The sequence below is a fragment of the Impatiens glandulifera genome, unplaced genomic scaffold (assembly GCF_907164915.1).
Source record: "Impatiens glandulifera unplaced genomic scaffold, dImpGla2.1, whole genome shotgun sequence".
In the NCBI taxonomy this organism is placed as follows: domain Eukaryota; kingdom Viridiplantae; phylum Streptophyta; class Magnoliopsida; order Ericales; family Balsaminaceae; genus Impatiens; species Impatiens glandulifera.
The window spans coordinates 100,239-125,903 of record NW_025919462.1 but is presented as its reverse complement, the minus strand read 5'-3'; the positions used below and the strand labels follow the sequence as shown (position 1 = coordinate 125,903).

The following is a 25,665-nucleotide window of genomic DNA, read 5'->3' as shown; positions in this document are numbered from 1 at the left end:
TAATTACTAATCCCGTTACCTCACTTCGAGCATCATATATTTTAACCATCAATATATCAAAACCAACTCATCTAATTCATATATTTTAACCATGAATATAATTTTCCTCAATGTACCTCTCATAATATTAAAATCTCGTACTCACCTCGAGCATTTTTTTAACTCTACATTACCAACCTCTTTTACCTTCATTTTGGCAAACTAACATTTTCTTATTATTATTTCGGTCAATCAACAATCTCATTCGCACAATTTTAACCATCAAAAGATTATTTGTTCTCCAATGAACCTCTAATTATTAATTTCATTATCTCATATCATCAAATTTTTCACCAATACAATTGACTTTTATCTCGTGACCTCACTTTCACTTCGGTCAAACCACAATCATTTCATTCACATATTTTAACCACTAATATTTTTTGTTCTCAATTGATTTCTCATATCTACTAATTTCACGACCCTTACTTTAAACATTTTACGCCAAATCATCTCAACATTATCAAACATTTTTACCCTTACTTCAGTCAACCAATTACAATTTCATTCCCTCAGTTCGAGCATTTTTCACCGAACCATCTCATTATTATCAAACATTTTTTACTTCACTTCAGTCAACTAACAATTTCATTCCCTCATTTCAAGCATTTACACCAAACAATTCAATATTACCAAACTTTCTTACCCTCACATAATTAGTCGACCAATAATTTCATTTAACCATACCAATATCTTTTTCTTACTTAATTTACATTTCATATTATAATATTACTTAATCTTGTGACCTTACTTTTCTCAACTATTCCCAACATTATCAACCTCTTTTACCTTCATTTTGAGTATTTTGCACTTTAACAATCTCATATCATTAACAACCATCTCATTTACATATTTAACTATCACATATATTTAATGATCTTTCATTATCAATCTCGTGACCTCATTTTGAACATTTTGCACTCAACCATCATTTTGATCAACCACCAATCATCTCATTCATATATTTAATTATCACATATTTTCAAACGACATCTCACGGGATTTGAACCTTGATGCATTGTAAACATTTTAACCATTAGATCACTCTAAATTACTAGTTTATATTAATAATTATATGTATAAATATATAATTGATAACTAACCATTCAAAATAAACCACTCCTCACATTAAAAAGTTACATAAATTTTTTATTCTAAATGCTTAACCATTCTCACTATCACCTCCCTTTTATTGACAAATAGAGTTATAAACAATAAAATCAATAAAATAGAAATAAAAAATACATTTACCAACATTATATTTTTTTCAATATTAATACACATTAAAAGGAAACTTCATCTTCTAACATTACCAAAAAAAAAAAATACTTATAAAAAAATAGAAAAAAAAATGGTAGTAAATCGTATATTTATAAAATTATTTTGTTGATTTTAAAATATAAATGATAAGTAGTTTGATTTGACAGTGTATATAATCATAAGTTTCAAGTTACAATCTTATTTATATATTTTTAATCTTATAAATCTTTTTAATAAATCACTCAAAGGTTTGAGGACAGGTAAGACCCGACCCAAATATTTAAGACTCCACAAGTTAAGCAAGTTGGAATCAAGTAACATTATTATAATAATAATTATTATTATTATTATTGCTAAAAATTTGAACTGTCAATCCACTTTGAATATAATAATTTTAACTTGTAGACCAGGACATACATTTATTTTTATAAATATTAGACAAACGGTACATTTTATAATTTAAAAAACCCTCTCACTATCAAACACTCACTTATTTATTTATTTTTCTAATACAGTTTTTTAATTATTAATGATATTTTGAACAACAAATAAAACTAACGAATCCATCTTTTACAAGTCTCCGAATAATCAATGAATGAAGTGAAAGATTTTTAAAAATTGATTAACAACAACAATTTGGTGTTACAAACCTATCATTCTATCAAACTGGACCACGTACAACTTTATTTATAACAATTCTTCTCATAAATTATATCTATTAATTTTATCATCTATGATAAAAAAGGATTGGATTAATGAAATGAAAAGTTTTGATCTTTAAAATATATAAAAATTTAAACAAACTGCTTGTCAAGCTTTTTATAATATGAAATATAATTCAATAAAATATATTTTGTAAGAAGTCAGACTATTTGAAATCACCTTATTTGATTTAATTAGATTGCTAAAGTCAGAGTTTTTATTTGTGAGGGTGGTTTGAACAGATTTATTTTATTTAACCGAATTTTGTTTATTTAATTATTAATGTATGAAATTAATATGACTTATAATTTGAAATATTTTATATGAAAATTAAATTCGTAATATTTAATTTTTTTTAAATACTACTCTTACTAAACAAAAACTACTAATAGTTTCTAAATTGGTCAATTAATAAAATATTTTACATGAAGATTAAATTCATAACATTTAATTTTTGTAAATACTACTTTTACTAAATACTATTTTAATAGTTTCTAAATTAATCAATTAATAATATTTAGGAATGTAATCACTCATTGGTATTATATTATTAAGAATAATTACATTATAAAATATAAAATAGAAGCATTCATAACTTAAATCATTCAAATATATATTGATAATTTTCTAAATTAAATAAACAAAGTAAGTAAAAGTAGATTGCAATTTGATTATATCATTATTATTTTCAAAATTCTAATATATATACTATACTAGACACTAGACAATTTTATAAATGGAAATTACTTTTGTTATAAAATGTTTTTTTAATTATTTGTAAAAAAGAGTTTTATTTAAAAGATTAAAGGTGTTTTTTAAGAAATTAGACCCCTTTTTTTTTTTTTTTTTTTTTATTGAGGAGGGGATATATGATTGTAAGGTAATGGTAACGTTTTAATTTTTTTTAAAATCATTTGTATTTTAATTTTAAGTACATATGAATTATGTATGAATTTATTACTGGTCAAATAAAATTGGATTAATTCTCACTTTTTTTTTATTTTTTCTAGAAATGACAAGAATACAAGAGATGAAATGGTAAAAGGAATACAAGAGATGAAATTGAGCTTACAGTAATTTGTTTAAAGTCAACACACAATGGCCATGTCAAAGAATCCATAGTTGGTCTAAGAAACGCACACGGACATGAAATTTAAGTACAAAAGTGAATAAGGAATGAAATTATCAATCAAACAACTAAACAAGACGATATGAGTTGATTTCCTCGGACTCATCTCTCTTGTCTTTGCCCTTGTTCTTTCTTTCCTTCTTTCTTGTCACCCTTAGGTCTTTGGGGGATATATTTCCGGATAGAGTTCTGGCTTCTTCGTCTTCGCTAGCTTCTCTTGTCCCTTTTTTCTTTTGAGCTTGAGTTTGGAATAGAGCATATGAGTTGCTTCTCATAAGGTGGTTTCTTTGACAACGTTGCAGTTTTCTTTGGTTTCGGAGCTCATGGTTTTCGAGATTCTTTGATTTTCGCTAACATCCACGTCGACGTCGGGCTTTTCGAACCTACTCAATAGGAAAAGGGCCTCGGTTTCAGGCACGGTGGGATCGAGATCGATTTGGTTCTCGTTCACATGTTCGTTGTGTCTTTCATTTGTTTTGAAGATTTTGATATATGGTTTCTTGACCACATTGACATTCTCTTGTTCGGAGGTGACCACGGGCTTCTTTTGTTTTCCCGTTCTCTTTTTCTAGTTGCTCATACATGACCTTAATGGTGGCCATGTTTCCATTTTAGCATAATAGCTCAAATTTTTTGTTTTTGTACTCGTTGAGTCGATCTCAATGCAAATGCGGGCAAACGTGACCCGTTCAAACAAGTCAAAATTGGGATCGAGCTTAAGCGACTTTCTAATGAGTCCAATGAGGTAGGCAAGTGTTTTGGCATTATAAAGGTGTGGTGGGATGTTTCTAAGTCTCACCCACACTTGTTCAGATTGTGGAGGTTTGATATTGATGTTCATTTCTTCATTCCATTTGGCGAGCTTGAAACATAAGTTGAACATGAAGGTGAAATCTGAGTCGACAATGGCTTGGACTTTGGGCTTCGTGCCAAAAGTGAGGAAGAAATAGCCAAGTCGTTGACTTTGACTTTTTTGAGTTCTTTTTCGCTCCATTGTTGGAAAAGGGCAGCTTTGATTACTCGAAATGGGGTCTTGTGGGTGCCCTTGAAGTGACCGATGACAACTCGCTTCCAATCGTTGACGTGTCCCTCTTCAATTACTAGGGAGAGTTAGATTTGAAGCGGGTGTTCGAACGTTTTAATTTTTAGGCTATGATCCACATTGAGTGTGCCTCCATTAGTTGTCTTATTTTTGCCCCAAAACTTGTTGGTTTTCCATGTTCGGTTTGCGTTTGTTTGTGTAGTGTAGGCATAGGTTTTAGGGCACTTGTAGAACTCCCTCATGACACTAACCGACCATAGAATAATTTCCTTGTATTCGGATTTATCGAATGAGTTCCAATCTTGCTCAAATCGGATTTTGAATTGGCAAATGATTTGCTCGCTCCTTTTATTGGTCATGATAAGTTCATGCCTTTGGAACTAAATGATGGACTTGAGAATTTGGTTCTGAATGCCCGCCAGATTTGCGATTTCATTTCGTCTCATGGTCCATGACTTATTAGGGATTTGAGCGGTCGGGGTGGGGATGTTGTGACGTGCTGTAGTGGTTGAGGTGAACCCGACTGGAAAAAAAACATCATGGCCAGTTAGGGTGGTAGTGACATGGCTTGTCGAAGGAATAGCGCTGCTAGTTTGGTTGATAGTATCCAGACCAGTCGGGGTGGAGGCTACATGACCGGTCAAGGGAGGGGCGTCGTGGTTGGTTGGGAGACAGGCGCGACCGGTTGATAAACCAGCCATGTGACTGGTCGTTGCAACAGTTGGATTGAAGGCAGCGTCATTTGCATCAACAGCGTTGTGACCGGTCGGACAGCTAGAAAAAGTGACAGTCCTTTCAGTCAATTTCTCCAGACTCCCTTTATTTTTCCTTGTGCTTTTAGATCTTGTTAAGGAGGTTGGTCGAGCATAAGCTCATCGTGGCTCAGCCTGCACTGCAGACAGTCAAATGCTTTAGCAACCAGCAACAATTCAGACCTGTAGCAGAAATCAACAACAGTAATCTGCAGCAGTAGATAACAATAGAGGAGCCAACAAAAGTCATTCAACTCAGACCAGACTGATTGAGGAGCAAACTGTACAGTAGACGACAACCAACAGATCTTAAAAAAGCAGCCAAAAGAAACCAGGAAACAACAGACAAAGCCAATTGCACAACACAATAGAACGGTGCTAGACAATATCGTGTCGTCTGTGTAGATCGGGTCGTGCCGCCTGTTCCTATTGTGTCGCCCGTGTCGATCGTGTTGTGTCGCATGTGCCGTTCACGCTTCCTTTGATCAATAGTGAATTCGGCGTCGATTTTATGACTTCCGACTCAAAACAATATTATGTTGCCTATGCCGATCGTATCGTGGATGTGCCTATTATGCCTCTGAGCCGATCGTGCCGTATTGAGTTGTCTGTGCCGATCGTGCTTACTTAAAAATCTAAAGAGTTTTTCTCTCTTTTTAAGGTTTATTTTAAAAGACATTTATCACTTTTAACTTATTGGTCGGTGAGTTTTAACACAATTTCATACATTAAAATTTACAGATACTAATAAAATAATTAATTAATTCAAAGAAGATGATTTTGTAGCACTTTAACAATTACCTATATTTTACATTGTGTATTTAAAGTACATTGATGAATACATTATTATTTTTCTTCTATAAAATATATCATATTTTGATCACCTACCTGTCATAATAATTATGTAGGTATTAAGTTTTAAGATAATCATAAAATATAAAGTTAATAACAAGTTTTTTAATTAATTATTATATCGCATACTCACTTATACATGGTGTGTATTACAATGTATAAAATAAAGTAGTGATGAATTATTTTATATTTATAAATATAAATTCATTTTATTCATATAAAATAATTTATAAACACTTACAATTGTACCATCTTAAAACTGTAAAATTTGAAATTATGACTTGTTAGGAAGTAGAAAAGTATATTGGATTAGAAAATTTTAAAATTCAACTCAATAGGTTGACTAACTTGCTTAAAATCACATTTTAATTTTTATATTTTTCATCAAATATCTCCATATAGATATAAAATTTTGAATTTATCTTGTGAACGAATATTTCCTCAACATTATAGACCGCCATAATTATAATATTAATTTATTTTATTTGAAAACATGTCGTAAAAATTTTAGTAGCACTGACATCCCCACAAAAAACGAGTTAGCAAACATCATTTGCAAACATTACATTTCAATGTCTCTGCATTTCATAACACCCTTATTTGATGTACACTTGAGAATTAGGTTTGGGAGTTGTTCAACTACCATGAGTTTTGCATGTATCACTTTTCCCTAGTCATGCTTATAGAGAACCCTCACAACTATCCACCACATTAAGGAACTTACTTTAATGGTGATGACTTATCTATCACTTTAATTTTAATGAAGTTGATCATATTATCACATCCAAGTACATGAAAAAATGAATTCATAATCCAAAGAAATACTTTTGCAAATCAATCAAAACGGGCTTTTAACCTAACTCCTTTGATGTACAAAACGCGCCTAAAATTGTAATTGTGCCTTTTTCTAATAACTCATTCACTTTCTACGTCCATTCTAATTTTTTCATCTAATAAAATGTTCAAAATACCAAACAAGACATTCTTCGTCTTTATTAAAATGTTATTTTTAAGTACATTCTTTTTATTATTTTTTTTTTCTAAATTTCTTAAGATTTAAATTTTTAAAAAGTAACATTTTATCACAATCAAATTTTTCTTTGAAAATGTATGTATCTTTCCAAAATTGTGATAATCACATTTTAAAATTATAAAAATATAACTATTGAAAATGTGTTTTAACATTAATATGAATATCATATGTTCGATTTAAGTTATTTGAAGTGAAAATAATGACTATGTGAGGAATGATATAGCTTCCAACATTAAGAGATTATTTGATGCAGTGGCTATTATTTTTTTTTTTTTACGAAACTAATCTATCACTCCAACTATCTGATCAATCATTTTACCTATTAAAAATTATCTTTTATTTATTTAAGAAATAAATAAATTACCCTTTATTGGGATATGTGCAGGATTACTTTGGGTAAAAAAAAATTTAAAAACTAGTTTTCTTTTTATTTAGATCAAATAAGGTTTTTTTGAGACAAATCCCAAGTGAAAACCAAAAAACCCAGTCCTCTTAAAGGAGGCCTAAAAGTAAAATAAAAAAATATTTGTATGAAATGAAAAAATATTGATGAATTTTATTTAGTCCGAAAAAATTGTCAATTTTTTTAAATGGCTAAATTTACAATTTTTTTAAAAAAATCATTAATTACACCATATCATAAATACAAATACATCAAATAATTTTGTATCATATATATATCCAATAAAGGAAAGAAACAAAAGAAAAAACCACTCACTTATGTAATCAACTTGAACCATTATATAATAAACATTAAAAGCCATCAAAACTTGTATTAAACTAATGAAAAAAACAAACAATTTCATTAATGTGGGCTTGTTTGTTTTGCAGCAATCTGGTAGGTTTAATGAGACCTTATCTCAAGTTCTCAACCACCACCTTCCCCTCTGTATCTTATGCATCTTCAACTATTGATTTCATTACTCCACTTGATACAATCTCTATAAATAAAATGGATTATCCCCCACTTCAAAATATAGCCATTTTTATATATATTTAAAGAGAGGAATCATGTGGAAGTTAAAGATAGCAGAAGGAGGAGGGAATGAGTGGTTGAGCACCACAAACAATCATGTGGGAAGACAACACTGGGAGTTCGATCCAGAAGCTGGTACCTCCGAGGAAAGGGCCATTATCGATAACTATCGCCGCCACTTCAAAACCAACCGCTTTCGTGTCAAGCAAAGTTCTGATCTCTTAATGCGTTTTCAGGTAATCTTAATTCTCTATGTCAAATACAACAAAACAAAATTTGATATTATAAGTTCATGACAACCTAAAAAAGACAAAGAAACAACTTCATAATTATGTCACTAGTAAAAGAGTTGTTTTTAACTACGGTACAAATTAACAGCGACGATTTTGGCAGATAGTTCAGTGACATAACACATGAACTCATGTTCTTAAGGTCTGAGTCTTTACATTCAGACTATTTAAAAACAATAACGACTATTTTAAGTGTCTATATAGAATAATTTTATGAGAATTAACAACGGTTTTAGTACCGTCTTAATGATTTCCGGTAATTACAATGTTTTTTTAGAGCGGTCAGTGTTAGTTAAGAAACAAATATGGCAATTTTAATATCGAGCTTGATCATTTTTAGTTATATAACGACGGTTACTTATTGTTGCAGTTGATGCCTACTTAAGATATTTTTAAACTAAACTATTTTGATTTTTCTAGTTATAAGATAAGACTAGTAAAAATGTATTAACTAAAGTGTAACTCCATAAAATCTTATTCCTAAGGTAGGAAAATAAAATTAAACAAGACTTTGAAGACGTAGCAAAATGGTTGAACAATTTGTCGGTTTTAGTTTAAACAATTATTTTATTGATATAAAATGCAAAGAAAAACAATTCTCTAGTTAGTTAATTAGTAACATATGCTTCATTGTTTTATAATCATATTCATAGGGTGGCTAGACCATTTAGATACCAAGTTATTTGAATTTTTAATTTGGGTTACTTAAATAACTGATTTAATTAAGTTATTTAATTAATCTTATTTGGTATGAAATATAAAAAGTTGAGTTATTTCATTAAAAAAAACTAATAAATTAATGATTATATTGATGAAAAGATATGTGTTAAGTTATTTAAATAACCATTTCAATCAGACTTTAATTAGTTTCACTCAAATACTCTACCTTGTGTATTTAATAATCAAACTATGTAATGCCAAATAATCAAATGTCACTTTGACTATAAAAACACTTATGGTGTCATGATTTTTTAAAAGAGTCTAAAAATTCAATTAATATTATATATATATATATATATATAACTACGATGAATGATATCACTATTTTCAAAGAATTTTTAACCAATAGTTTAAGGAGAAAAACAGTAATCCACTGCAATAATATGTAAAAAAAAAAACTATTGTTTATTTATTCAGATTCGAATTATTTAAATAAAAAAAACTTAGAGTATTATTCAACAGTGAAAAGAATTATACAAATTTATCGTGGTTTATTTTTTCTTCGTACTTTTTTTAACTTAAATAACATTTAAATCTGACAAATTTAAATTCTTTAAAAAAAATTCTTATTATTTAAACTATTATAATAAGTTAAACATTTTTATAACACAAATAGTTATTAACAGTTCAATAAATAACTTACAAATAAAATTTACCTTTCAACCAAACATGTTAATTAATTTTAGTTAAAGATTGTTATTTTGAGATCTCGTTCACAAAAGAATGTCACCCATATTTTTTAAAGTACTATAACAAATAAATAATAACTTTTACTTTAACTTTATCAGATAATATCAAATTTTTATTTATCTTTATTTTAAAAAACAAATATAATATTTAATATATATATATAATAAATTAATAATTTATAAGGAAATGTAATTTTAAATAAATATGCAAAAAATATTGTCATTATCTTACAAAATAATAATAACAGTATTAACATATTAATTTAAACTTTATAATAAACAAATATATCTATATATATATATAATAATAATATTAATAATAATAATAAATTATAGATCACTTCACATTCTAACCATAATATCTCATTTATAAGATAAGAAATAATAAGGAAATGAAATTATTTTATTTTATTATGTAATTAACTATTTAAATGTTTTTATATAATTTAAAATATATAATAATGATTAATGTTAAATTTGTAATAATAATATAAGGTCCAATTATTAAATTAAAGTTCTTTATTAGACCCAATTCAAATTTTTTAATATTTTTTTCAAATCACACAATTTAAAATTCTTTAGTGTTACTTCTCCCTTTAAAACTCGAAAAATGCTTGCTAATAGTTTGCGTTCCTTAGTCACTAGTTTTTCCCATTAGAACCCCACCAGGCAGCCCAAACTATTATCAAGTATAGCTTATTTTACCGTTATTCTTTCAGCACCAGTAAACATGATAAAAGTTATACAAAACGTCTTATTCAAACTCTTTTAACTTATTATCTAAATAACATTTATAAACAAATAAATAAATAATTCATATCACTAATTTAATTGGTGTCAAAACCCCTCTTTCAATGAAATTCAATAATTAAATTAGTTATATAATTTTTTTATTTGTAAATGACATTTAAATTTGAAAATTACATAAAATCTCTTTTCTATAGTTTTAAACGAAGTAGTACCAAATTATAAGGTTTGAAAAAAAAAATATTCGAAATCTCAATTAATACGATAAGAATTAAAATATTACTATATTAAAATTAAAATTGAATTGAGAAAGAAATAAAATTGAATAAAATGTTATATTTTCAGCTTAGAAAAGAAAATGAATGGAAACAAAATCTGGCGGCAATCAAAGTGAATGAAAAAGAAGACATAACTGAAAATGGTTTGACAACTACTCTTAAAAGAGCAATCAGCTTCTACTCTACCATTCAAGCCCATGATGGACATTGGCCTGCTGAATCTGCAGGACCTCTCTTCTTCCTTCCTCCATTGGTAATTGCTTCACCTTCCTTTCCTTTCACATATATAAACCATGCATTTCTGATTCTCACCATCTTCTTCTTCTTCCAATCTTCACTTCAAGGTCATAGCTCTCTATGTTACCGGCGCTTTGAATGTCGTTCTATCATCAGAACATCAAAAGGAGATCATTCGTTATATCTACAATCATCAGGTATGATTTCAACTTCCTATTTGTATTGGAGTTATAAGAGTTCATATTTTTTTTGTTTCTTTCTTTTACTTGAGCAGAATGAAGATGGGGGTTGGGGAATACACATTGAGGGCCACAGCACTGTATTTGGATCTTGTCTTAGTTATATTGTTCTTAGGATACTAGGAGAAGAAATTGATGGTGGTGAGAATCATGAAGTTGCTAAAGGCCGTAAATGGATTCTTGATCATGGTGGTGCAGTGGGAATGCCTTCATGGGGAAAGTTCTGGCTCACGGTTTGATTCTTCTTCTTGCTACATCATCTGCATTTAGTTTGAATTTTTAAAGCATTTGATACATTATATTGTAGGTACTTGGAGTATACGAATGGGATGGCTGCAATCCAATGCCTCCAGAGTTTTGGTTGCTTCCTAAATTCTTTCCCATCCATCCAGGTTTTGATCTTGTAATTATCAATAAACATCTTGACAGTGTTCAATTGGTTCTTCAATTACATGCCTATGTCCCATCTTTATCAGTTGGTTTATATAACAACATTTTTGTCACAAAATGCAGGCAAAATGTTATGCTATTGTCGTTTGGTTTACATGCCTATGTCATATCTTTATGGGAAAAGATTCGTTGGGCCTATAACTGCACTAGTTCAATCTTTGAGGCGGGAGATCTACAACGAGGCCTATCACGAGATTGACTGGAACAAAGCCCGGAATACATGTGCCAAGGTTAACATCCTAAGACTTATCTTGCAACAACCTAAGATTTTATTTCATCTCTTCCATAAGTTTGCCCATATCTTTCCATGAAAATACATATTTTTGCTCGAAAAAGTGCGCACTAGCCCGATGTTTTCTTTGACAACCCTGACTCTATGATATAAAATCCTTAGAGTTTTGATTGAGTTTTAAGGAGTAGTGATATGAATTTATTTAGACCAAAATGCTCTTAGAAAGTAAAGAGAAAAGAGTATGTAATGATTAAATGGTCTTGATTGATATTGGATTAATAAGGCAATTTGGTGAGTGTGTTGTTGAAGTAGAGGAATTGACCTCAGAGGCCAAAAAATTGAGACATGCTTTACAAATTAAAGATCCCAAAAATGGGACAGAGTAAGTATTATTCTAATAACAATAGATGGATTGTTATTGTAGGAGGATCTCTACTACCCTCATCCTTTAGTGCAAGATATGTTGTGGGGATTCCTTCACCATTTCGCTGAGCCAGTTCTATCACGTTGGCCCTTCTCTGCACTCCGAGAAAAGGCTCTAAAAGTTGCAATTGAACATGTTCACTATGAGGATGAGAACAGCAGATACCTTTGCATTGGATCTGTAGAGAAGGTAAACATAATCTAAGTCACTAATATGCCTAATAAAAAAATTGATCTGATCAACAATTAGTAATGGCTTAAATTTTTCCAACTTCCCTTGCAAAGGTATTATGCTTAATTGCTTGTTGGGTCGAAGATCCGAATTCAGAAGCTTATAAACGACATTTGGCCAGAATACCAGATTACTTTTGGGTGGCAGAAGATGGCTTGAAAATGCAGGTAATGCAACTTGATATATTATTAGTCTTTACTATAAAATCATGTAGTTAAACTAATCTTCACATAAATTTGATGTAGAGCTTTGGATGCCAAATGTGGGATGCTGGTTTTGCAATTCAGGCAATTATTTCGAGTAACCTTGTTGATGAATACTGGCCAATGCTTAAGAAAGCACATAGTTTCGTTAAAGCATCACAGGTGACATTCTGAAATGAAAATCTTCCAATTATCACAAACAAATTATAGCACATTATATACAACATATACTAAAGCAATAGTTCATTTTTCGTAGGTACGAGAAAACCCATCAGGAGATTTCACTATGATGTATAGACACGCAAATAAAGGTGCATGGACATTCTCAATGCAAGATCATGGTTGGCAAGTATCAGATTGTACAGCAGAAGGGTTGAAAGTATGTAAAATAACTGAATCTATGTATGAATATCATAGTAACTGAAGATACATGATTTACCCTTGATCTCCCCTTCATTACAGTGTTGCATTCTCTTTTCACAAATGCCATCAGAATTTGTGGGGGAAAGGATTGAAACAGAGAAATTATATGATGCTGTTAACGTTATTCTTTCCCTACAAGTAAGCCTCGGTCCGAAATGATAATAGTAAAACTCAGACTGATGATGCTAGCTAATCATATCTGCATTTTACTTGACTCAGAGCAAAAATGGCGGTTTTCCTGCTTGGGAGCCTCTGAGAGCATATGGTTGGTTGGAGGTAAGGCTCACCAAGATAACTGAATATTTGTTAGAACTATTGATATTGAGGCCTTGTTTGATCTTGGGTAATTTCCAAATAATCTTGTTTGATGCAACTGTTATTTGGATAAAAAGACATATTTTCTTTTGAACAAAAAGGATATTTTGGTTTATGACTTGAATGATGTGATATATATTAGTATATTGTTGATTGAATAGTGAGTTATTTGAAATTAATCTCAAATAACCCACATCATACAAGGCCTTAATGTAGCAAGAGTTAGATTTATCAATTTAAACTTCTACAAATCATGCAATTGAACACTTCCTTGCTGCTGGCAAAACAAATGGTCTACTTATGTAGAAGTTCAACCCTACCGAGTTCTTTGAAGATGTCCTTATTGAACGAGAGTAAGATTCCTCAATCCCAACTCTTTTGACTTATGAACTAGTCTTGGAATTCACTAGTGTCATTTCATGTTATTTTCTTTTATCTATTTTACCCTTTTAGGTATGTGGAATGCACTTCATCAGCAATTCAGGGTTTGGTTCTGTTTGCAAAGTTACATCCAGACCACCGGACAAAGGAGGTAAACAGTTGCATTGATAGAGCAATCAAATACATTGAAGCCACTCAAGAGTCTGATGGTTCATGGTATGTGTATTTTCTGTTTCAAATTACTCTAATAGTAATGCAATGATTCAATTGGCAATTAATCAAGATAACTAAAAGAGTTCATATTTATTAGGTACGGTTGTTGGGGAATTTGTTATACCTATGGAACATGGTTCGCCGTTAAAGGACTAACTGCTTGTGGAAAGAACTACCACAATAGTGCGATATTGCGTAAAGCTTGTAAATTTTTGCTGTCAAAGCAGCTTTCAGATGGTGGATGGGGAGAAAGCTACCTTTCAGCCTCAAATAAGGTGTTATAATAATCCATGTTACAATTTTACATGTTTTATTTTTCTTAAAATATAAAACTATTTTCATTAATCCACGGTTAATGCAAAAGTGGCACAAACTGAAACATCGAAAAACAGAACAAGTGCAAGTCATGACATGACATGGATTATGGCGAATTAATCATAAAAAGTAAGACATATCTAAAAATATCAAAGAAGCTCAAAACTCCAAATCATCTTAGAGGTCCAAATTCTTTTGTCATGGATAAGAAGATAAATTCAATATTGGATCAAGATAGTTGCTGAAAGATGCACAACATTGATTCTTTCTCATTATATGATGTTATATGTCTGGTATACAGAAATGACTATAACGACATGATACTGTTTCAAAATTTCTCGAAAATACCATAAAAAGTCAATCTTTGATTCTAATATAGAATTGGGTCAATCTAATGAACTTTTATTTTTGGATTTACAGGTATATACAGATTTAGAAGGAAGCAGATCCAATTTGGTACAAACATCATGGGCTTTATTGTCCCTAATTGATGCTGGACAGGTTTGTCAGTCAAATGAATGTCTTTTGATGCTAAAGAATCCATTTTTATTGCTATAATTACTTTACATAAGCAAGTGCATAACAAAATTAGGTCTAACATTGAATATTTGATTGAACTTAGGCTGAAATTGACCCAACTCCCATCCATCAAGGGATTAAGTTATTGATAAATTGTCAGATGGAAGATGGTGATTTCCCCCAACAGGTACAAATGTATTTTAGAATATTGATTCCTAATTTATAGGAAAATAAGTATATTAATACCAACCCTAATGGGTAATAACATAACACATTGTTTCTCTTTAATGCAAAATCAAGCAATACTGTGATTTATATCATATAATAAAGGTCATTTAGTTACATATTTGAGATTAATTATTTGATTAAGTTGTTGAATGCAGGAAATTACTGGAGTATTTATGAAGAATTGCACATTGAACTATTCTTCGTACCGAAACATCTTTCCCATTTGGGCCCTTGGCGAATACCGCAAACGAATATTACAAAAAGTTGAAGTCTAAGTTTGATGATCATCGATAAATATATATGGTTTGAATATGGAGTGTATTTCTATAAATATGTTATGTGTATTTCTGTTTGGCTTCTTTTCTTGTGATGCAATATTTGGTTTGTTGAAAACTTAAGTTTGTGAGTCTTATCAACTCTTATCTTTAATATATTGCAAATTTGTCAATGGAATTTGTACCTCGAAAATAAAATAATTATAATAATAATAAAAAGAGAAATGATACAGACAGCTACTGGGAGAGCGATTCTCCCAGCGACTGTCTACGTGGCCTGCCACGTAGGCCAGATAAAAAAAAAAGAAAAAAAAAAAATCTAAAAACCCAAAAGCCCAGAAGCCCGCCTTTCATCTTCCATTTGCCATTTTCATCCTCTCAAACATTTTAGGGTTTCTCTCTCTCAAGTTCATCTGCAATTCTAGCGATTTTCGTTCGTTCTCCGTCGAATACGATTTTCGACCTCTCTCCATTCTCATCTTCGGTTGTCCGCTCTCTAGCGCCTTCATTGTCTGCAATTTCCGTCCGATTTTTGACCTCCGTCCGTTCTCCATCGACTACGATTTCTGACCTCCCTCCATTCGGTTGTCCGCTCCCTATCTCCCGCTTCCAGTTTGTAACCCCTGAATGTAGAGAGGTTTGTCCAAGTATCATTATTAATTGTTCAAGAAAATATTGTAATGTCGTTATTTTCTCTGTATTTAATAAGAGAAATGAACTGTATTTAGTTTTGTTCATAAACTATATATAACTGAAATGTCATGTTTTTTTAACTACAATGTCATGTTCTTTCAACTATAATGTTATGTTTTTAACACTACAATGTCATGTCATGTTTTGCACTAAAATAAAATGTCTATTAAACTGCAGTTCATTTTAAAAAAATTGAATGTCATGTTTATTATTTCAAAACACGACATTCAAGCTTAATACAACATTAAAATTGACAATTTTCATTTTTAATATTTTTCATTGAGAAATGATACAGACAGCTACATTACATTACACTTTCAACTGTAATGTCATGTTCTTTCAAATGCAATGTCATGTTCTTTCAACCGCAATGTTATGTTTTTAACACTGCAATGTCATGTCATATTTTTAATACTGAAATTTCTCTCTTATTCTTCAGCTTCATGGGTGAACCATCATCATCCCCTCCCAATGTTCAAATCCCCATTGTTGGCATGACTTTTAATTCTGAAAATGAACTTCGTGAGTATTATAATGCTTACGCACAATCAAAGGGTTTTGGCATTTGTAAGTTAGGAGCAAGAAATGGGCAAGATGGAAAGCAAAAGTGGTTCTCCATTGCATGTGCTAAAAATGGTGTATTTACTTCAAAAGGGAAAAATATTTTACAACTTAGACCTTCCATCAAGACGAATTGTAAGGCTAAGATTAACGTTGCTGTTAGGAATGAGTGTGAATTTGAGATTACTAGTGTCTACCTTGAGCACAACCATATATTGAGCCCGGGAAAGTCTAGACATATTAGATCTCACAAAGTTCTAGATTCAATTGCGAAGAGAAGATTGGAAGTAAACGACGTAGCTGGAATACCTTTGTCAAAAACATTTCAATCTATTGTGGTTGAAGCTGGAGGATATGAGAATTTGAACTTTGATGAGAGAAGTTGTAGAAATTTTATTTCGAAAGCTAGAAGGTTGAGGTTAGGAAATGGTTTAGAATAGTTTCTGCATTTTCTGGATTTTTATTGTTCTTAGGATTTTCTGCATTTTCTGCATTTTTATTGCATTTTCTGCATTTTCATTATTAATTTAACATGACATTTCAGTTGAAACAACGTGACATTGCATTAGAATAGTTTCTGCATTTTCTGGATTTTTATTGTTCTTAGGATTTTCTGCATTTTCTGCATTTCTATTGCATTTTCTGCATTTTCATTGCATTTTCTGGATTTTTTTTCATTTTTATTGTTCATTTCATTGTTTCTGCATTTTCAATGTAGGATCATGTCTCTACTCAAGAACAATTGAATGATCAAGTATCGACTCAAGAACAATGGAATGATCCAGTCTCGACTCAACTTTCGTTCACATCACTTTTGTCATGTCAACTTTCCCATGTTGCCGATACATATGGGGACAACATTCAACGTAAATAGTAATTGTATAAATATTTTGATTAAGCACTGTTCGAATTTGTAACATGACATTGCAGTTCAAGTAACATGATATTGTAGTTCAAGTAACATGACATTGCAGTTCAAGTAACATGACATTACAGTTTACAATATTAACCAATAAAAAACAGTTCACAGTTTATAAACAACATGACATTGCAACTTATAAAAATAACATGACATTATAGTTGAAACAACATGACATTGTAGTCGACACAACATGACATTGTAGTTGAAACAATATGACATTTCAGAATTATGAACAAGAAAATCCTGTATTATAAATATGATAACCCAATATCAAGTTAAAATCATACAAGCAAGTATCAAGTTTACAATTTAAAATCAATAGACAGGTTGATATTATTATTCTTCGAGTGCAAGATTCTGTTCACGTAATGACTCCTCAACCAAATAAGTTTTTCCTTTGAATTGGCATGTGTGATGCCACACTTCCAATTATGGACCTCGCCCATGTAATTCTCCATATGAAGCATCAGATACACTCCACAATCATCATAGTTGCTGTTATCTTGCCACGGCATAGTGACCAACTTCATCTTGTAGGTGGAGAGTGCATCAGCAATGGGAGACTTCATCACAGACTTCAAAAAACCCATTAGCTTTTTTATATCCTTCTTCTTTTGATATTGTTAGTTAAGGCTTCGTATTAACAAAATTAACTAGACAATGCAGTTAAGAAAAATAACAGGACAGTACAGTTAAATGATATTGTTATTCACCTAACAAGACATTGCAATTCATAAAACATGACAATACAATTAAGAAAATAACAGGACAGTGCATTTAAGATAACATGGCATTGTTGTTCACCTAACATGACAAAATAGTTCAAGTAACATTACATTGCAATTCGTGAAACATGACATTGCAGATCATGTAGCATGACATTGCAGTTCATTACAGTTCATTACATAATGTATTTAACATAGTTCATAAACATGAAATTGCATAAATAAAACATAATGTTGTTAACAAAATTAACTAGACAATGCAGTTAAGAAAAATAACAGGACAGTTCAGTTAAATGATATTGTTATTCACCTAACAAGACATTGCAATTCATAAAACATGACAATACAATTAAGAAAATAACAGGACAGTGCATTTAAGATAACATGGCATTGTTGTTCACCTAACATGACAAAATAGTTCAAGTAACATTACATTGCAATTCGTGAAACATGACATTGCAGATCATGTAGCATGACATTGCAGTTCATTACAGTTCATTACATAATGCATTTAACAGAGTTCATAAACATGAAATTGCATAAATAAAACATAATGTTGTTAACAAAATTAACTAGACAATGCAGTTAACTGTTGTTCGTTTGTTACCTTCGTTCTTCTTCCTCATTCTGTTTATTCTTCTTCTTCACTTCGTTCTTCTTCTTCACTGTTTTCATCTTTTTTGCTTCGTTCTTCTTAGAAGCATCATATATAACCACTTGTTTATTTGATTCCTAAACATTACCAAAATGTCGCAAGTTAGATTATATAACCGAACCCTCTGGTCGAGCTCAATTACATCGACCCTCACGGAGAGATTTCTCGAGATTGTCTTCTGCTCCCCAGTAGCTCAAAGAAAGTCTCGTCCCGACCTGGGGCTTGAGAAGGAGAGTCTCGCCGGTTGTTAACAAAGCGGCATGCAAGGAAGCAAAGATGAACCGGCTTGGGGGGAATAAAGAATCTGAATTGGAGGGTGGTTCTTTAACACCAAACTACCTTCTCTTCTAATCCTGCAATTCGACTTAATAAGTTTCCGGGAAAGGTAGTGGGGTTAGGAGAGATTCTTCCTCTTTCTTATCCTGGGCTGAAGTATAGCCACCGGCGGAGCCTGAATCTTATGAGAATACCCCACAAAAGGGCTCGTTCATCAACGGAGGCAGAATATCGGGCCCTAGCTCACGCTGCAGCTGAAATGTACTAAAGTAAAAAATGATGAAGAAGTTACCATTTTGTGTGGAACGAAGAACGCGAGCAAACGATGGATTTTCTCTGATGAACTTGAGAGAAACCCTAATGTTTGAGAAGATGAAAATCTCTGATGAACTTAAGAGAAACCCTAATGTTTGAGAAGATGAAAATCTGTAGCCGATGAACTTGAGAGAGAAACCCTAATGTTTGAGAAGATGAAAATGGCAAATGGAAGATGAAAGGCGGGCTTCTGGGCTTTTGGGTTTTTAGATTTTTTTTTTTTTTTTTTTTTATCTGGCCTACGTGGCAGGCCACGTAGACAGTCGCTGGGAGAATCGCTCTCCCAGTAGCTGTCTGTATCATTTCTCTAATAAAAAATAGTATCAGATTTCAGATATCAATAATTTCATTGTTATTGAAATTCTCCTATTGAAAAATTGAGTAATGACAACATTTGTGAGTGATTCTTCAAAAGTTCATTTTGATAGACTTAAGAAATTCTTCATTGTTGAAACACTCTTTGGATTATTCAAAAGTTTATCTTCATATTTGTATATAATATTTTTCTTATATATGATATCTCTCAACAGTTAACACATCGCGAATGTAATATCTAAATCGTGGAAATTATTTTTTCTTTTCACAATATACACATTTCATTTTGTGATGTGTTAAAGGATCTTTCATGATTATCATGGATGAAATAATTATTGAGCTAACTTTAATAACATATATAATAATGTTTTTTTGTAACAAATCTAAATTACTTGAGTTGACATATGCTCCTCCAACTAATGATAAGGATCAGGCAAAGGGGTTAATTGGGATTTAAAGACCTCTTTTTAAAACTTATAATTTAATTACAAAAACAATGATTATTATACGCAACATTTATAAATACGTAATAACATATTAATGTCACTAATTTAACTATCAAATTTAACCGTTAATTTTAACTATTTAAAAAATTTGATAACTGATTTTTTTAAATTTAACCGTTAAATTAATGACATTAATCTTTATTTTTTTATAATTAATATCCAAAATCTCAAATTAGTTTTCATGATAAACCAACTTCCTAAAATTATTACTTAATAATTCGAATTCCATGTATATTCATAACAATCATGTGAGGCACAAAATATATATATATATATGAAATTAATTTTCAATAAATTAAAAAGAGTAACATATAAAAATAATTTATAAATAATACAATATACATCTATACAATCAAAATAATTAAATAATGATCTAGTTATATATTTTTGAAAAAAAAATGTTAAGCATGTAATCCGCAAATACACTTAACAATTTAACCAAGCGCAAAATTTACCATCTGACGGGCTCGAACCCAAGATTTTAGGGTGAGTATCCACCTCTTAGATGATCTAGATATTAAATTGTATAAACAATATACAAAAATTAAACTCCCAATCGAAAATATCCAACGATCATTCAATTTGTTGAAAAATTTTCTAAAGACAAACTCATTTAAGTTCGTGAACGATGATTATTGAAGTAGAGTAAGCCAAACAATTAGTCAAAAAAACAGAGTCAAACAAATCTCTACGAAATATTCTAAGCGACAATAAAAATTTATCCTTAGCCGATAGTTGGTAAACAACGTCGGAAAAAATCCTGACAAGTGAAAATAGACCATCTACATATATGACCAAAATAGTGAGAAATCCATACAAATAATTGGAGAATAATGTAAGAGGTTTTCCATATGAAATATCGAATACAAAAATCTTTTATTGAAAAAATAAAAATTAACTCCATATCCGATTATCATCTCATTTGCTGCTAAGAAGAGGACGGACACATACTCGAGAAAATATCACCAACACAATCGGAGAGTATGAGTAGCAAACGATCCACCAATAATTGAGAGAATTATTCGGATTATAAAAATTCGGAACGAAAAAAATCGATCCGGTTAAACAGGGTGCCAGACCGAACAGAACACAACACCAACTCAAATTTGAGTGATGTAAAGAAAAATATTACACCCTCCTATACTAAAAAAGTCACGGAGAGACCAAGAAATATTAAATTTTCAATTTTTTTAGAATTTATTTTTTTAGAGAGAAAAATGTATCGATTAATAATTGAATTTCGGATTTTTTTAATACACAATTTCTCTCAACCAATAATGATTTAAAAATAAAATATAAAACAAGTAACAATAAAACAAATACACATCCAATAAACTCTAATTAACAATGTAAAGTTTATTATAAGTGTAGACTCCATAACTCAACAATCTCCCACTTGGACACTAATTTCATAATCTCTCGATCGGTAGCGGCTTTCCATCCGGTGTCTTAACGAAGAAGACCAGCTGAATTTGCACACAACTTCAGTTTCTCATTTGTCACAGCTTTCGTAAGAAAATCGGTTGGATTCTCACTCCTAGGATTCTTCTCAAGAGTTAATACTCCATCTTTTAAAGCTGACCGGATGAAATGATAACGAACTTGTATATGCTTTGTCCTTCCATGATAAACTGAATTCTTTGTCAAATAAATGACACTCTAACTATCGCATCGCAACACACTTCCATCATAGTCTTGACCCAATTCTCGCAAAAAGGGTTGTAACCACATCATCTCCTTAGCAACCTCTATCACAACAACCTACTCTACCTCACAACTGGAAAAAACAATAATCTTTTGCAATTTTGAAACTTAATTGATTGCAGTACCTCTTAGAGTATAAATGTACCATATTGTGCTCTTCCTACTATGAACATCACAACCATTGTCAGTATCAACATATCCTTCCAAACCCATATTAGACTTTCGAAAACACAAAGCGAGACCCGTTCTTCCTCTTAAGTATCATAGTATTCACTTTATTACTTCCCAATGTTGTCTACCTGAGTTGCTCATGAATATGCTAATAACTTCCACTGTATGTGTGCTATGTCTGGTCTTGTGAAAACCATCACATACATAATACAATCAATGGTAGAGGCATATTGAATATTGGCCATATAATTTTCTCCTTCTCTATTGAAGGCGACCGGTATTTAGATAGTCTGAAGTGACTAGCTAAGGGGATAGTAACTGATTTTGCATCATACAAGTTGAGCCTGCTAAGAACTTTCTTCACATATTGTTCTTGTGAAAGCTTGAGAACTTCTTCATCCCTGAAAATTCTCATCCCAATGATTTATTTTGCAACACTCAAATCCTTCATTGCAAACTTTTCAGACAACTCTTTCTTGAGCTTGTTAATCTCATACAAGCTTCTTTCAACAATCAACATGTCATCAACGTAGGAACAAAATAATGTATAATTTATCAAAGCTCTTGATATAGACAACCATATATTTTAGTACACTAAAGCCTGAAACAAACAAAGTTTAAACATTAAAAACATATTCTTAATAATACATACTAGAGTAAATATGGTGTACCACGACTACTGAACATATTAAAATTATTTGAACCCTAGTACGAGAGGACCGGGGACGCACCTCTGGTATACCAATTATCATGCCTACGGTAAACGCTAACATGCATGTCGATGCTTTGCATACAAATGTATGCATAGAAAAAAGATAATTAACTTTCCAACAAAAATCCTATAAGAAACCATATTTGCAACACACTCGCATTAGGAAGAATACAAATTATTACATTCACCAACAACAATAAAAAAAAAAAAAAGAGCATGACCATGGAACATAACTACTTCTTCCTTAATACCCTCAGCATAATTACCTGTAACATGTATAAAATATATGAGGCTATAAGAACTCTCTTTACCAATTTACTAGCTACAAAACAATAGGGGAACTATAAAGAAAAGAAAATCAACTAAATCATTAAGTGGAAACACACTCTAGCATCATTCACAATGATACATGGTGTTTTAGAGAAATATAACTCTCAACAAGTAGGAATACAGTTAATGATTTTATCATCGACTTCGTGCATGATTAGTTGTGTAATATGAAAACTGAGATGGCCATATGCAAATGAATATTACATATCACAAACAATTAAAAATTAAAAACTGGAAATTCCAAGAACATGTGCATCTTCACGAACTCGCAAATTTTGTCCTGTTGGATCAAACAAATCAGTTATCACCTATGAGGATAACAAATTATTTATATACTAGATCATATTCTATACACCATTCATTAACATTTGTAAAAGTATTTATTTCTATTAACCTCATTATAGATTTCAAGATATGATACTCAAAGAAGAAATTCTTGGCCTGAAGTCTGAAGCATGAACTTAATAATTAGCATCAACTTAAAATTGAAAAGAGGTATTAAACTTGGTAAATATTATGTCAAATTATTTCTATTCATGGAAAGTACTTTTTCAACATCATTGATTTGAATAGAAAATAGTCTAAATTAGTGAAATCTCAAACTGGAAAATTAAGATCTTCAAGAAAAAAAGATATTGTTGACTAGTTGAGTCAACTAAGTCAAGCATATAAAAGGGGTCATGAACTATTTTCAAAAAAGTATGAGCATGGGTGGCTCGACATACTCGAGTAATGTTACCATTGGACATTCGAAGTTGTCATGAATGAAGAATTTTGAGATGATGGACCCTTCATAGGATCGCATTTGCATCAACATCCACATTCGTATAGACATGTATATACATTGTTATTCATTTGCATCCGCATTCGCATAGACATGTGCATTCATGGACGTTCGTTTGCATGCACATTTGTATCAACAAATGCATATATTGGTTTTATTTACGTACATTGATATCAACTCTATTGCTAACCACTTTCACGTTATAGGTTGAGAAAGATTAGATTACATTCGGTCAAAGAAGTTAGCATTGTTGAAACATGGCTGATGAACAAATCCAACATGCAGAGGTAATGCGTTCGGAAATGGAAGAATTACTAACGATGGTTCAACAACTTCAGAGACAAGTCGACGCTCTCACCTCGACGATGCACGACCTCTTCGTGAACGACTCCTCAAGAATTAAATTTTTAAAATTTTTGAAACAAGGAATCAATGAGGACTTTTAGGTTTAGAAAAACCGTTGGATGAGTTTGACTTTAATCATGGTAGATCCACCAAGTGAAGATCCTTAGATTTTCATGATTCTGAGAATCCTTAATTACACATATGAAGCACTCATGACTATCTACACTTTCATCTCATTCCAGGACCTAATAGTCATAGGCAAGACCGACTATTAGGGTGGGCAAGATGGGCCATTGCCCAGGGCCCCAAAATTAAGAAGGCCCAAAAAAACATTTATGCAGTACTATAAAAAAATTAAGTTTTATGTTTCTTTTTACTCGTCTCTCTAAAATTTAGGCCCCAAATTTTAGATCGCCCAGAACCCAAAAATAAATGAGACGGCTCTGGTCATAGGGTACAAGTTAGACGATGCCACACTCCTTAAGGACATATCTGATAAGCCACTCGATGTTAAAAAGGACCATGCTAAAGAGGTTGATATGGATGAGGGAAATCCAAGGAGAAAGGAAAGTTATGAGAAACGTTTAGATGGACATTCGTGCTAAAGGACTAATCCTCGTGTTCCTCCATTTTCTCTTAAAAAGAAAAGGAACTTGAAAGAGTTTGGGATGCCTCCAAATCAAATGATGAACATTCTAAAGGAAAAATGAATGATCAGAGAATTGGAACCACGAAAGAATATTACATTAGACAAATATGAGGATGAATTTTGTGAATATCATTAGATATGGCAATATTCCACTTACCATTGTTTTAAGTTGAAGACCAAAATTGAATGACTATGAGTCCAAATCAATCGAATTTTAAAACAATTAAATTTCGGACTATTTAAATAAAATAAAATATATAAATAAATAAACAAATTAAATAAATAAATAAATTAATATATATATATATATATATAGTCAATCAGGATAATACCTAGTTAATAAAAAATAAATCAAACAAAGTGTAGATGAAGAGATCTATTTAATTAAATGCTGGTGGGTCTTGGGCAAGAATTAAATATACAAAGCTCAAGGAAAAAAGAAAAGAAGGCACTTGTATTTAAATAAAATGGAGGCCCATGATTCAAGCTACTGAAAAATTACACAATTGAAGGAGTCAATGCACGCTCTAGGTTAGCAGACACTCAACATCTTCATCGCCATCTTGCGCTCAAAAGATACCGCAAATGCCTCTCTGCGATCTAGAGGACTCCTAACGCTCGCTTGCGATGAGGAATCTCTTTTATTGGTATTCGAGAACGCACAATATTTTTTTCTCGATTTCTTAAAGAAAAAATTAGATGACAACTCTAAAAAGTCAAAACTAGTCTAATTAATATCATTAAATTTTATTTTGATTCTTCGTCTCATTTTATACGAGACGACTATCGAAAAAGTTGTACTCTCATT

General features: G+C 31.2%; 1 protein-coding gene across 1 annotated transcript; it reads left to right on the top strand.

Annotated features, from left to right (window-relative positions):
* The first annotated feature begins 7,819 nt into the window (after positions 1–7,819).
* On the top strand, positions 7,820–15,209 carry LOC124918027 (lupeol synthase-like). The gene is made up of 18 exons (XM_047458293.1): positions 7,820–8,021; positions 10,577–10,762; positions 10,854–10,943; positions 11,021–11,218; positions 11,293–11,377; positions 11,499–11,665; positions 12,092–12,280; positions 12,376–12,489; positions 12,568–12,687; positions 12,782–12,904; positions 12,988–13,086; positions 13,168–13,224; positions 13,570–13,616; positions 13,717–13,860; positions 13,955–14,132; positions 14,593–14,673; positions 14,795–14,878; positions 15,075–15,209. Exons 1-18 carry the CDS (start codon positions 7,821–7,823, stop codon positions 15,192–15,194), a joined length of 2,283 nt encoding a protein of 760 aa, XP_047314249.1. The 5' UTR covers position 7,820; the 3' UTR covers positions 15,195–15,209.
* The last annotated feature ends 10,456 nt before the right edge of the window (positions 15,210–25,665 follow it).

Coding starts and splice junctions, on each gene's coding strand:
- LOC124918027 (XM_047458293.1), top strand. CDS start 7,821: ATGTGGAAGTTAAAGATAGCAGAAGGAGGAGGGAATGAGTGGTTGAGC. Junction 11,219..11,292: donor GGGGAAAGTTCTGGCTCACG/GTTTGATTCTTC, acceptor ATTATATTGTAG/GTACTTGGAGTATACGAATG. Junction 11,666..12,091: donor CCCGGAATACATGTGCCAAG/GTTAACATCCTA, acceptor TTGTTATTGTAG/GAGGATCTCTACTACCCTCA.